The sequence below is a fragment of the Aptenodytes patagonicus genome, chromosome Z (genome assembly GCF_965638725.1).
Source record: "Aptenodytes patagonicus chromosome Z, bAptPat1.pri.cur, whole genome shotgun sequence".
Taxonomy (NCBI): Eukaryota; Metazoa; Chordata; class Aves; order Sphenisciformes; family Spheniscidae; genus Aptenodytes; species Aptenodytes patagonicus.
In genome coordinates, this window is record NC_134982.1 from 24,470,497 (window position 1) to 24,484,259 (window position 13,763).

General features: G+C 35.5%; 1 protein-coding gene across 1 annotated transcript in view; it reads left to right on the forward strand.

Moving 5' to 3' along the window:
- CWC27 (CWC27 spliceosome associated cyclophilin) overlaps positions 1 to 13,763 on the forward strand; it is a 123,200-nt gene that overhangs the window by 97,761 nt on the left and 11,676 nt on the right. Inside the window, exons 12-13 of the mRNA XM_076363008.1 lie at positions 3,385 to 3,494; positions 6,327 to 6,430. Of these exons, the coding sequence (XP_076219123.1) occupies positions 3,385 to 3,494; positions 6,327 to 6,430 (214 nt within the window). The remainder of the gene's footprint in view (positions 1 to 3,384; positions 3,495 to 6,326; positions 6,431 to 13,763) is intronic.

The window sequence follows — 13,763 nt, forward strand, 5'->3', positions numbered from 1 at the left end:
TGGAGCTTAAATATTTTGATACTGACGTAATGATCCTTATGCTTTTGCTGGATCAGCAAGCAGGACCTAAGTTTGTCAAGCTTGATGTGAAGGTCAAGTCCATCATACAGTGCTGTGGCTCCTCTTTTTTCCAACTCCATTGCACAACATTTGGAGGGGCTCTGGGATGCTGACTGGGAGGTATGAAGTAGTAGCCAGCAATCTATTTTTACATTTTAAAAGGGGTTTTGCATTTTAAAAGGGTTCTTCCCACAAACAAATCTCTCTTCCAGATGTTGTCTTTTTCTTGCTAATTACCTGAGTTTATTCATGCAGACATGAAATAAATTTATCAAAGAATTGGCAGTTATCAAAACTGAGTATTTTATTTATATTAAAAAATAAACACTGTGGTTTTGAAATGATTGTTTGGAGTTTTCAAAAGTTTTAAAATGTGTTAGAAACCCATTGACTTAGGGACTCTTGAAAATCCTTCCTGTTGTATTACTTGCTTTTAAGGTGGAGTAATACGTTGTAAGACCTCATGGAGAAAACCAAGCATGTCTTTAAGTCATTTTAATGAAAGGTGCAGAAATATGATGCATACAAGTGCATAACAGTTTTGGTTGATTTACTCTGAAGTTAGTTCAGGTGGATCTGATTATCTTTTGTCTGGCTTATGAAAAGGGTTTCCTAGGAGGCAGAGAGAATGAAGTTGAGGATTAGAAAAACTCTGACAGGCAAAGACCCGAGAAAACAATAATCTCAAGAGAAGGCTTAAACTGAAATTTAAATTATTTGTGTTAACAGTGAGTGACAACCATATGAGTGTGATAAAAATACACAAACACACAATTGCAGGGGAATTCAACCTATTTGTATGAGAATTATATTTGAGCTGCACTAGATTAAACTAAAATCTTAGTCAAAAGACATGTATGACTAAGGATCACATCTTTAAATTTAGCATATGTATATCGAAGTTTGGATCACAAGTTTAAATGTTTATGGCCAGCTTGAGACTGTCATTTTCTTAAGTTTTCAAGAACACTCTTCTCAGTTCTTTTGCTTGTCATAGATGGGCAATTATACTTATCATCAGGTAAATGGGATTCATTTTAAAGCACCCCTTTAGGTAAGTGTCACCTGAAAGGTTGTTTTCTATAAAATAGCAGGTGTTTTTGTAGTTCAAAAGGCTAGAGGCTAAATGTTAGTAAAACAAGGCAGTATGTTGTTTCCACACAGTCAAAAAGTTTGATTGGATACATGCATTTATGCAAAAACTAGTGTTTTGTCTTCACAAGGGGTTGGTCTTTAATTAAGAATGGGGTTTTTTATTAGTAGAAGAGGCTGAGGTAATAGGGGGAAAGATGGAGCTGAGCCATTATGATTTGTAGTTTTATACTGTACTGTTGTGGTTTAACCTCAGTCAGCAACTGAGTACCACACAGCCGCTTGCTCACTCCTCCCTCCCCACCCCCCAGCCCCCGTGGGATGGGGGAGAGAATTGGAAGAATAGAAGTGAGAAAAACTCATGGGTTGAGATAAAAACAGTTTAATAATTGAAATAAAATAATAATAATAATAATGTAATAATAATAATGATAATAGACAAAGCAAGTGATGCACAGTGCAATTGCTCACCACCCACTGACCGATGCCCAGCCAGTCCCCGAGCAGCGGCCCCCCCCGGCCAGCTTTCCCCAGTTGATGTACTGAGCATGACGTCACATGGTATGGAATGTCCCTTTGGCCAGTTTGGCTGTGCCCTCTCCCAGCTTCTTGTGCACCTCCAGCCTTCTCAGTCGGTAGAGCATGGGAAGCTGAAAAGTCCTTGGCTAGTGTAAGCACTGCTCAGCAACAACTGAAACATCGGTGTGTTATCAACATTGTTCTCATCCTAAATCCAAAACACAGCACTGTACCAGCTACTAGGAAGGAAATTAACTCTATCCCTGCCGAAACCAGGACGTGTACTTTGTTATTCTGGTCAATTCATCTGATATTATGCTGCATGAGATTTTATGGCAGATTTGATTTCATTCATTCAGCTGTTTAATCATCCCTAAATGTCTGTGTTTATGCATTTATCTTTTCTGGTCATTCTAGAAGATGGCTTTTTCTTTCTTTATCTTGCTGGTACCTGTAATCCTCTATTCTTCATTATATCCAACATGTCAACTGGAAAACAGGAAAAAACCCAGCTCTGAATGGTATTGTGTATGTTTGTTTTAAATACATACATGCAATGTATATATTAGGATAAAAAGGAAGTAAGAGCTTTTATTTGTAGAAATATATAAACAAATATTTTTATATGTAGATATGCCATTACAAATTTATTTCATCTTATTATGGAATGCTATGTTAATAAACTTTATAGAAAACTTCAGGCGAGAGATCAATTTAGTTTGGAATCAGAAATTATCTCTGTATAGCTGTCAGCAGTCACCTAAAAAAACCTGATACAGGCTTTGATATAGATTTACAGTTCATCAGGCTGTATTTCCTGAAATTTATTGAAACAATTTTCTCCATAAATATTTTCTGTTCATCATTTGCAATGGACATCTGGAGGTTTTATTCTTCTGTTCTTTATCAGGAATAACAATCCTGTAAATATGTGTAAATAAATGTCAAGTATACTAAATCAATATGTGAAATGTCTTAATGCTTAATGTCTTCTTCTTCAAGAAGAAGAAAATGTGAAAAGATGGTGTTGATCAATTTTCGACTTGAGTTTTTGTCCTGTTAAATAATTTGTCATGGCAGTGGATAGTCTGCAGAGAAGAAACTGTTAAAAAAAGGCAAAGGAGAGTAGCTGTTGACTAGTCCAGATACTAGTTTGTTACTACACACATTTTTTTCCTGATTGACAAGATGGGCTCTGTTTAAAGTAAAAATGTTATGGGTTTATTCCCTATTGCAAGATCAAGGATTTGATTTGTGGCTACTTCATCCTACAAAACAGGAAAACTGTGAATTTGTCTATAGGCAATATTTGTCTACTCTGTAACAAATGGTCACAAAATATTCATACGCATAACAGTTTGGCTGCTCCAAGAAAGATCTTCAGAAATTAAGGTAAACTTGTTAAAGGAATTTCAACAGTTTTCATTTCTCATTTTAACATCAGAGTTTTTATTTCTGTTACCCTGCTTTCCCTGGCTCCATAGTAAAATAAAATTGAAACAAAAATTTTTGGGGTTCATCTGCCCAGTACAGTGTTGTGTTTTTCATTTCAGCAAGTAGCAAATCATTCTACTTTCTGAGAAAGCAATACAACTGAAACATTTTATGGAAGTGTTTTGCTTGGTATTTCAGAAGTCACAAATGATCTCCAAAATGATACTAAATCATAAAACCAAATTTAATTTGTTTAATCAAGTATGTTTACTTATTCAGAGGAGGAACCTGCTCCAAACAGTGTTGTTGAAGAATACCTTCAGGAGAAGAGAAAATATGAAGACAAGCGTAAGCAGCAGCCAAAGAAAGGGGTTTCTCGCGAAGATCAGGTAATAGTTACACAACCTGGGGAAAAAAATTCCAGTAAAAGTTCTGAAAATGTTTCTTTCTATATTTGTGTAAAAATAAAAGTTTTAAAATCCATTATGTTTCATTTTCTATTAAAATAATCTTCTTATTTGTAAAAATAAATATGTACTCTTCAATCCCCTATTTTGATTACCCAGACAGACAGGTAAGTGAAGTTTCAATGTGTATTTGAAAGTGCTATCAGTTTAGTCAATAAAATCTTCTGAAGGGAAATGCTACCCACACAGAGGTATCCTTGATTACGTTTACAAGATTTTGCATTTCTGTACAGTGCTTTCCTTGGCTCTGCAGCTTGCCACAGGATAGTATTGGGACAGAAGTTTGCATACTTGGCATCTGTCCAAGCTGGGTTTTTTAACATTTTAACTTATGTTTTAAAGAGATTAAATTCATCCATACCTTTTGGTGTTGTGAAATGAACAGAAATAGTTTTTAACTGTGCTGTAGAAAGAGAATCCTTTTTAAATATAATGAAAATTATTTTTCAGAATGAGTTGGGATGTATGTAGACTTTAGTATACAAATACAAGCAAAGTAAAGTTTGACGTAAATATTTTTTTTTCTGAAATAGGAAAGTTTGAAACTTAAATATATGAAACTGCCTGTGAAGTGGAAAATACCATTAACTTAAAATCTGTGCAGTACATCAAATGCATTGGTTTATCAATTCAGCTACGAAGATGTTCATATTCAACTGTTGAAGAGATTGGAAACTTGAGGCTTAGTAACTTCAAAGCAGCGGTTGGCAAACCTTTATATATGCGGCAAGCTGATTTAGCTCTAAACTAAGAAGTTTATGGAAACTTTGTACGTTCAAAAGCCCATTAACTTTGAATCAAAGAGTACTAAAGCTCTGTTGGCAATGTGGATCAAGGGACTTGAAACCACTTCTAATGAATTTATATCAGCCCTGTGCTGGACATCATAGGAAAACAAGATGAGATGACAGGGATGTATATTTTAGTAGATCTTAATTTTTATTTATGTAACCCTGCTGGTAACAGGGTTAATAATTAATCAAATTCTTTGTAATCCATTTCACTTGTGGAGATCCTCTTCTATCCTTGCATCCCTCCTACCTGGTCCTACAGCACAATACCATTTTCCGTCCTCTGTAGAAGAGTTAAAGAAGAGGGGGAAAGGTATGTGTTTCCTTACAATACTAGATATTGGAAGTCCCAACCTTATAATTCTACAAGGGTCAATTTATAAAGTCATTTGATCCAAAGTATGGCATCTAATCACTCACTGCAAAAATGCCTGCTAAGATATTTCAAAATTATTTCTGTCATCAGGTCTATTCACAGGAATGCTGGCACTAGAGAAAATTAGACAAGAAACAAGGAATGTGACTTTGGTTGGTCACAATTTCATGTAAAAAGTGTTAGTTTGTTTTCTTCTGATTGCCTAGGCAGAGATTTGCTGTCTCAGATGTTGCGAGATCAGGATGTGTTTGCAATAATACAGAAAGCTATAGAACTTGAATGATTTGCAGGCCCAGATATCTTTGAGATTTTCCTCTCTCCCATCTTAAACAGAAGATTAAACAGAAAATAAAGAAAATAAATGCAAAAAGCCCTCCAGAACCTGCCTTTGGCAGTGCTAAAAAATGTTTTTGAAAGAATTCAAAAGCCAGGAAACTCCTAAAGTTAAGATTGCTCCCAGAAAGAAACTTGATTCCAGTGAACACTTCTGGTATTTCCTATTTCTGTTTTCTATTCTTGTTTAGTTTTTATTCTTTTAAATTTGAAAAACTTGACTAAACAAAACTAAACAGCCATACGGGCATGTTTTACAACATAGGTGGCCAACCTATCACCTACATATTAAATGTAGCCTGCCAGATAAATTCAGTCAAGCACTTATTCCCTGATGCTTTCCTTTCCAGGAACGTCTCAAATATCAGCAAGAAATAAGCTGTAGGCTGTGCAAATTATTCTTATGGTCTGCCCTTTTTTTGAAGAGCCCCCTCTCCCATCACAAGGCTCAGGCATGCAATTCTTGTATAATCAAAATTGCATTCCAGGTGATCAGAAACAAGATCTGCGGTATGATCTTCAGGTGTCACCTGAGATTTGGTGACGACTTCATTGTAGCTGAAAGACCGGGCAATGTCAGCTGGAGAATAAAATACCAAATATAAATCAGTATGAGCTTAATGTATGCAGCATAAGAACCTGTATCTGTAGAATTAGTTAAGGAGGTTCATTTTATTGGAGTCAAAAGCTTTGAATTTTTTTCAATGTCAGTACATAATTTAAAAGATCAGCAATGTAAAGTATATAAATATCAATCAAACTGGGTCTTCAAAGCTTGAATGATCTGTAATTTACACAACGGATTGCTTTACAAGAAGAAAATAGCAGGTTCAAACAGTAAAACTCATTGTCAGCAGTCAGTGTCGTTTAATCAGCTATTTTATTCTGTAAGTAGCCACAAGGTTTTGTTCCTTAAATACGCATTTTGGTTTCACTAGATGGCCAGACAAGTGCTCTCTCACACCTGCGGGGCGCCTTCCCTGCTTGCTCTTGCTGCCTCAATATTGCTTGCTTGCTTTTGCTTGTTCTCTTGATGAGCACTCTCAATGCATTCTCGCTCTCTCGCCCTGCCCCTCCCCACTGCCTCTTGCTCTCTCACTTGCCTCTCTACAGTTTTTTTTCCAAATTCATATGAAAGATCTCTCTTCCGTCTTATTGCACTATTTCTTAAAATAATAATAGTTTAAAGATGTTGTATACACCTGTTGTGTATAAATATATGTAACTTCTCTAAAACCATGTATTTAATTTCAGACACTGGCACTGTTGGACCGATTCAAATCAAAGTTAACCCAGGCAATTGAAGAAACTCCTGAAAATGAGGTATCTGAACCTGAAGTAGATAATGACGAAGGATGGTGAGTTTTTTGGATTTGGATTTCTGTGTTTACTCCTGGAAATCCTACTGCACTAACATATTCTCACTGTTAAGCATAAATTTAAGGAGTAGCAGAAACACCAAGTGTGAAGACAGCTGCTGCAGCAAGAGTCAGCTAAAACGTACTGGTTTAGCACTCTGGAAAATAAGGCGGGCGAGTAGAAGACATTTTGCTTTGTGTAGTTATAAGTCCTACTAAAACTCTGTGTTGGAGGTGGTAAGTATTTTAAAGACTGATGGATGAGATTAAGATAGACTGATAGACTCACCTGAAGTGTAGGGTGACCGCAAGGAAGTGGGGTAGGACTGGAATTGATAAAGCACTGCAGAACTTACGACCTCAACACCTCCCAGTCAAGGAAGTAACTTGTACCATGTTGTCTCATGTTCATCTCCCATCCGAAGAACCCACCTTAGGTAGGGATGGGGATAAAAATCAGTATGATTGGAATTGTGATCCTGAAGTCCTAGACTGCAAGCTGCTAGATGATAATAAAAATATCTGCATAAAATGACTAAGAAAAAAGCAAAAAAAAACATAACAAAAATGTTTTGTAAGGACAGGTCATCCTTTTTTATAAGGCAAGCAATATAGCTGGTCTAATAAAATAGGTTGTCTCTGCCTACAACTTTTTCCTTAGTTGTATGCATAAGCCATCAAAGCTACAAGCAAAACTACCACTAAAATAGAAACCTTAACAAAGTTCTTGGCAAGTGTTTTAAGACAACCAATATTTCTGTATCTCAGATAACTTAAAATTATTAAGTGAAAATACGTCAGGTGTACCCTTATGATCGTCCTAAAGGCTGCCTTCCTGGGAGAGGGAAACTAATAGGATACTACCTGCCCCAAAATCTCCAAACTAGCACCAGGAACTAGACCTGAAAAAAATTTAATTACAATAAGGAGAAAAACTAAAATGTACAAACATGTACATTAGACACCCTTTTTAAATAGAAAATAAATGATGTAACTAAATGTGATTAAAGCATCCTGCATCTGTTTTGAGAGGACTCCTACAAAACTGTAAGATAACCATGTTAACAAAGTTGTTTTTCTCAGATGAGAAGACAGTCAGCATTGGTAGGAAATGCAGACTGTCTAAATAACTTAGTTATTTTTACTGTCATTCTACAAATGAAAAAGTGAGAAAAGGCTGAAGTGAGAAAAGACACTATAAAAAAGACTGTGAGGGAAGATAATATATGGAAGGAAAAATGTTTTTTTACATCTTAATTCACTTTTTTTTCTTTCACATTTTGATAAATTCTTCAACTATCTGTAAGTTACACATCAAGTTACAGTAAGATATGTTATAAAAATGTTTATTTTTTTATATAGTGAATCAGAATATCTTAAGACTATTTAAAGATACATTCCATAAAAATTTTTAAAAAATTAAAAAACCGTAGGTCGTGAAAGGTAAGCTGAATTGCAAATTCTGAGGCCAATTGTGTTGATGAAACTGAAATTTTAGATCACTCTTAGATAACTTTTCCTTTCTTGTTTGTATCATATACATAATGAATCATTGCATATATTTTAATTTAGTAAGATAAAGCTACACAGATTCTGCAACTTTACCTTCGCACCTTCTTGCTTTTCACTGAATTGAGCTAAGACCTTATAAGGGAAATTCTAGGATTTGCAGAAAACTTCAGACACGTGTACTGGCAGAAAGACTAACACTAGAAGTATAGCACTTAGCGTAGAATTCTTGCAGTTTATAAAACTATTTTTACATACGTAGTGTGTAATGAGTACATTTAATTTTTCAGTGTTTCTTTGTGAGCATTAGTGTAGCCTGCTTTCATCTTAACAGATATCTTGGCATTTTCATCACTGAAAATGCATATAAGTGTTACTAAGTAGGCTATTAAAAATCCTGTGATTCTTTCAAAACAATAGCATTTTATTGGTTATATTCTTTATTTCATTCCCCCCCCCCAAAGAACTGAGCATTTCTCATAGCTTTAGAATCTAACCACACACCCCCCTCTTTATTTATTTATTTATTTATTTATTTATTTATTTATTTATTTATTTATTTATTGTACGTAAGAAGAACGGAACATGGTATTTTAAAATATAAATGGAGGTTAGGTTTGCAAAGTGTAAGTTTTCTTTCTACTTTTAATGTTAATTCCATTATCTGGAAATACAGCCTTGCTTTCTTTGCTTATGTTCTTTGGCTATTTTAACAGATAAATCAAAACACACACATCTTGGCTTTGGTTTATTGCTTTTGAAACAATAGAGAAAATAATTTCGTAAATCTTGCCCCTTTCAGGATAACTCTTATTACTATCTTGCTATTATTTTAAGTTTTCTCTTGTCACCATCTGTTTGGTTGCTTCTTCAAATCATGTAGTCTTCCTTCATTATGTCTTTTCCTATCGCAGGCTCTTTGAGGGTGAGGGATAACATACAGCATGAATTTTGAGGTCCTTGGATTTCACTGCTATTTTGAGATCCTTCTGAGCTACCAATTTGCTTCTAAGTTCTCCAAGAATTATAAATAGACTATTTCAGTTGGAAGGGACCTACAACTATCATCTAGTCCAACTGCCTGATCAGTTCAGGACTGACCAAGCTAAAGCATGTTCTTAAGGGCGTTATCCAAATGCCTCTTAAACAGCCTTGGCCACTGACCACCTCTCTAGGAAGCCTGTTCCAGTGTTTGACCACCCTCTCGATAAAGAAATGCTTCCTCATGTCCAGTCTAAACCTCCCTTATGCAGCATTTCCATGAACCTGAAGGACTGGTCTTCATGTCTGATATTTTCTTGTCACAGTAATATAACCAGTCTTTTAACGACTTTTATAGAGTCCAATCGCTATCTTTCCTATTCCTTTCTGAGTAACTACTGACATATAATTGGCGATAATTCTTTTCTCTGTAAGTAATTCATACTGAATGGAGTGTTGCAATTTCAGATTATGAAGTTGTATTTTTGCTCAGAAAATCATATTGCATTCAGAATTGCACTAAAACAAAGACTTATAATAATATGAAATAGTCTACATAATAGACTAATAATTAACATCATATTAATTTTGCAGCACGGTAAATGTACTTACTAACATTACAGACAGATGAGACAGTCTGTTTTCAAAGAATTTACTTTGAAGCTAAATAAATTGTAAAATGTACATGTTACACAAATTGGTTATAATCACATACAACATTAACAAAGCAATGAAGTCTTCTAAAAGCTATTAATGATTGTTAGAATCGCTTGGAAAGTTAAATTTCATATTTTGGGATAAGAGTTTGTTTTCTGTGTCTTTGTTGTATTGGAATATTTGAGATAACTATAATGACTTTACATTTTAAAATTATTTCTTAATTCCAATCTACTACTCAAAAGACAATAATTCTATTTGGTTTGATTTTTATTAAATACAATTAGTGTATGGCATATGCATATATGATATGCACAAATTACGTGATTCCTCCAGGCCGTTTTGTAGGTCATGGTTGCTGTTTTTATGGGAAGTGAAAGCCTGCCAGTATGCTTTGCTCTACTGTCAGGGTGTGGTATCTGAGGTAAAATGATTGCCTCTAAGACATTTTTATGTGTCCACACGAGTGGCCACACATTGAGGTATAATTTTCATTTTCTGTCAAGATAGAAACCATTACCAATTTGTTATGTTTTCTTTTATTTGGCAAACTTCTCTCTGCATATTTGGCTGAGCTGCTGTATTGGCATGGAGCATAGCAGACGTTTGGGCACTTTTCAGCAGCATTCTACTTTTTGTGCAAGAAAAAAAGAAGAAATATGACTCTATTGTAAACAGTGTGTATGGTGTTTGATAATTATTACCAGATTTTACTGTCTAAGAAGGCATCTGAGGAAGTGTTGTGAAGAGAGCTGAAGAGAAATGTGTAATACTAAGTTTTAACATGAAATACCAGAATCTTTGCTGAGGCATTCTGTTGCAAACTCTATTGCTATGTGAGAACAATTATATAGATCTGTCTGCAGCAATCAAAAACCAATTTCCCCTACAGAATTCAAAAGTATCAAAATAAACATGGTATGTACTGCCAGAAAGGGTACTCGTAACAATAAAAATGTCTGCAAACAAGTAGACAGACACATTTTTACAGCATCTGGGTACCTCAGGAAGACATGCTTGATCCTAGTTCTTCCAGGCACAAGCATTTTTATCCCTATGCCTCCATATTGAGAACTATTGCTTATGCTTTTCTTTTAATGATTTGCCAGATGCCTTCAGTACTATTTAATCATTAGTTGTTCTTTATTTGCTTACAGTCCAAATAAGAAAGAGTCAGATGCATGACTTCATTCTTCTCTTTCACAAGGGTTGTACAGAATGTAGCAGAGGTAGGTAGAGATGATCTGGCAGAAATGAGTCACTCATTCTGTGCTTAAAGTCTTACCCAAGAATACTTTTCCCCAAAATGTAGATGAGCTCCATCACAGCGGCTGTGAGGTATCATCTGCTTAAAGACTAATAGTATGAAAACCAAATACATCACAGCAGAAGACCCAGCTGGAATAATTCATCTACTTGATACTTCCCATCTGGATTACTGGATAGGCCTGAATTTGAAAGTGAAAACACTGCACAGGCTACACTTCATAGAGAACACTGCTGCTCCTCATCTTCTTTAGGACTTGGACTGCTGTGTGCGTATAGTTGCATGCATGTGACACCCAGTCAGGTTGTAGTGCCACTTCAGGGCTCTGATTATAATATCAAATAGTTACAGCTATAGTAAAATGCAAATTTCAGTCCAGAAAGTGTTATGGCAACTGCAGATAATGAAACTGATGATGCAGATCCTGTGAACACAACATAAGATATTTTCCGTAGAGAGAATCCAGCTATGGGACAAAAAAATTCAGAGGCCATCAAATATATTCAAAGATTGATTACTTTAGTTAATCTGTGCAAAATATTCCTCTTCAAATAGGATAAGAGTGATACTTACTACTCTGAAACACCCTCCCATCAAGTAACTCTGAGAGTTCTGAGTGGTTCATCTCTCTTTCAAAGCATGAAATCCAAGACTAGATACAACACTCAGCTAAGTCTTTGTCAGTGTTGAGTAGAAGGATTACTTTATTTGTCATTGTTTCTTTCATGCTTCATTTTCAGTCCCTTCTAAGCCACAAATCTTTTCCTACTGAATGGTTGCCTAACCTAGCTCTGTCCTGTACCCATGCTGTTGATTGCTCTTACTGAAATTCAGCCATTGCACTGTCTGAATTATATCCTATTTTTCATACTACTACTGCTGTTTGCCAAAATCACATAAATTCTAAATACTCCAGTAAACTTTCAAAACACTTCTTCACAAAACTTCATATTATACATACGTTCTGTAATTATATTCTTTTCCAGTAAAGTCATAAGTGGAAGTGAACTAACCAACCCTACCACATTAACCTTTTAACTTTGACATTAAACTATGGCTATCTACTCCTAAAAGTAGGGCTCTCCAACTCTATTTTTACCAGCCTTTCATCCTTATGAAACGTAAGAAATATATATCTACACTTTTCCAGATGGAATACTGGTCTTTGTGGAAGGAACAGATTCTCTGCTATGAAAATCCACCTGTCATATCCTTAACCAAAATTCTGGACTATCTTCCGCTCTTCTCTCTCTCTGATCTTTGAACATAAGCAGAGGCTTCCTGAAACTGCTAGATTTATTGACATACTGAAGTATTTCTATTCCTATGAGAAATTTTACAATCCTGACAATTTTTGAGCTGAGGGAATTTTCTGCAGAAAAGAACCCACTGTTTTCCTTCTTTAAAGCTCACCTGGTTGCCAAGACAATTTACCATATTTCTACGAAGGGTCCCCATTGTTTGTGCATTCTCACAGATAAAATGCACAGGAAGTTTTATGAACCAACTCTGGTACCATTCTTGAATTTAAAGCTTAATTGTCATGATCAAGTAAGCCAAAATTCAAAAGGAGCAGCACTCCATACCGCTGAAAAAACAAATACATTGCACACTAAACCAATCAAGTTTACAGTACCTTATAAAACCTGGAAGACACATAGGCTAGCAAATCATGGTGATTTTTTTTTGTGGGTTGATTGAAAAGATATGCCCATCCATTCAATTCTAAACAAACTAAGTTCTTAGTTGAAGTACGTAATAGCTAATAGGCAGCAGATACTAGAAGAGCACCAGAAGGTATTGGTATATGAACATTGCATTGAGGCAATATTCTGTTCTTGCTTGAAAACTGTTTCCACGGTGGTAATCTGAGTCCTGATAAGTATGGCTTTACATTATTGTTACTTCTTCAGTTTGGATTTGATGGAAGATGCCCGATACATCCTGCTGGACCTTCAATATTCAGTGTAGAAACTGGAATATTAACATGTGAAAGTTGTTCCTTACCAGATGAACATGATTATGTGAAGTGCATTTAAACTATTGTTGCCACTAGGGAAGTAGCCAAAGTTTGTATCATCCTCAGTAGAGGGGTTTGGTCTGTTATTGATCCCATCAGTTCACAAGTCAGGGCTGCAAGTAGACCTCCAGTTCATTTTAGCGTTTGTGTTACAGTGGAGCCCAGTAATTTTTCCTTCATTCTGTACCCGGCTAGAAGTTTAGGATTTCTTCTTCTGGATTCAGATGTCATCACTGGCCTCTATCAGCTCTCAGTAATGTACTCTACAGCCATTTAGAATTTGACTGTGACTGCCAGCATGCTACATAGCTCATTTAATTAATAGCATGTGATGCCAGTGCTTCATAACTTGAACTACTGCAGCGTTTCCTGGGTGAAATGTAAGGTGTTGGATGTGAACTACAAAGCATCTTAATCTTTAGAAGAGATCAACTTTTTCCTTCCCCATGGAATGCTGTCATAGCTATAACTAAGTGACAAATGTAAATGATACAGTCACTTAAGTATTTTTGAGAGGATGTCTAGACTCTGAAACTTACTCTTTCTTTTGATATGAAATAACAAATCCATTCAGCTTTCAGATATACTGTGGGACAAGAAAGAGCGAGTAAAATGGGAATTTGGGATGAGGTGGTGGTTTTTCACATGGTTTTTCAGTTTAAAATTCTTGTGGTTAGTTACCTTTGTTGAGTCTGAGCTATTCTAAATGTTGATTAATTTGAGGGATAGGAAAAATAGGCATTTTTTTAAATCAAAGTGAATAAGTCAATGCCTGAAAATACCTTTCAACTTCCAGTCAAAGTTTGTTGTGAAAATTATGTGAGAGTAAACTTCTTCCATCTCAAACAAAGTGGCATTTCAGATCTTGCTTAATAGATTGTTTCATGTGCATGTTGTGT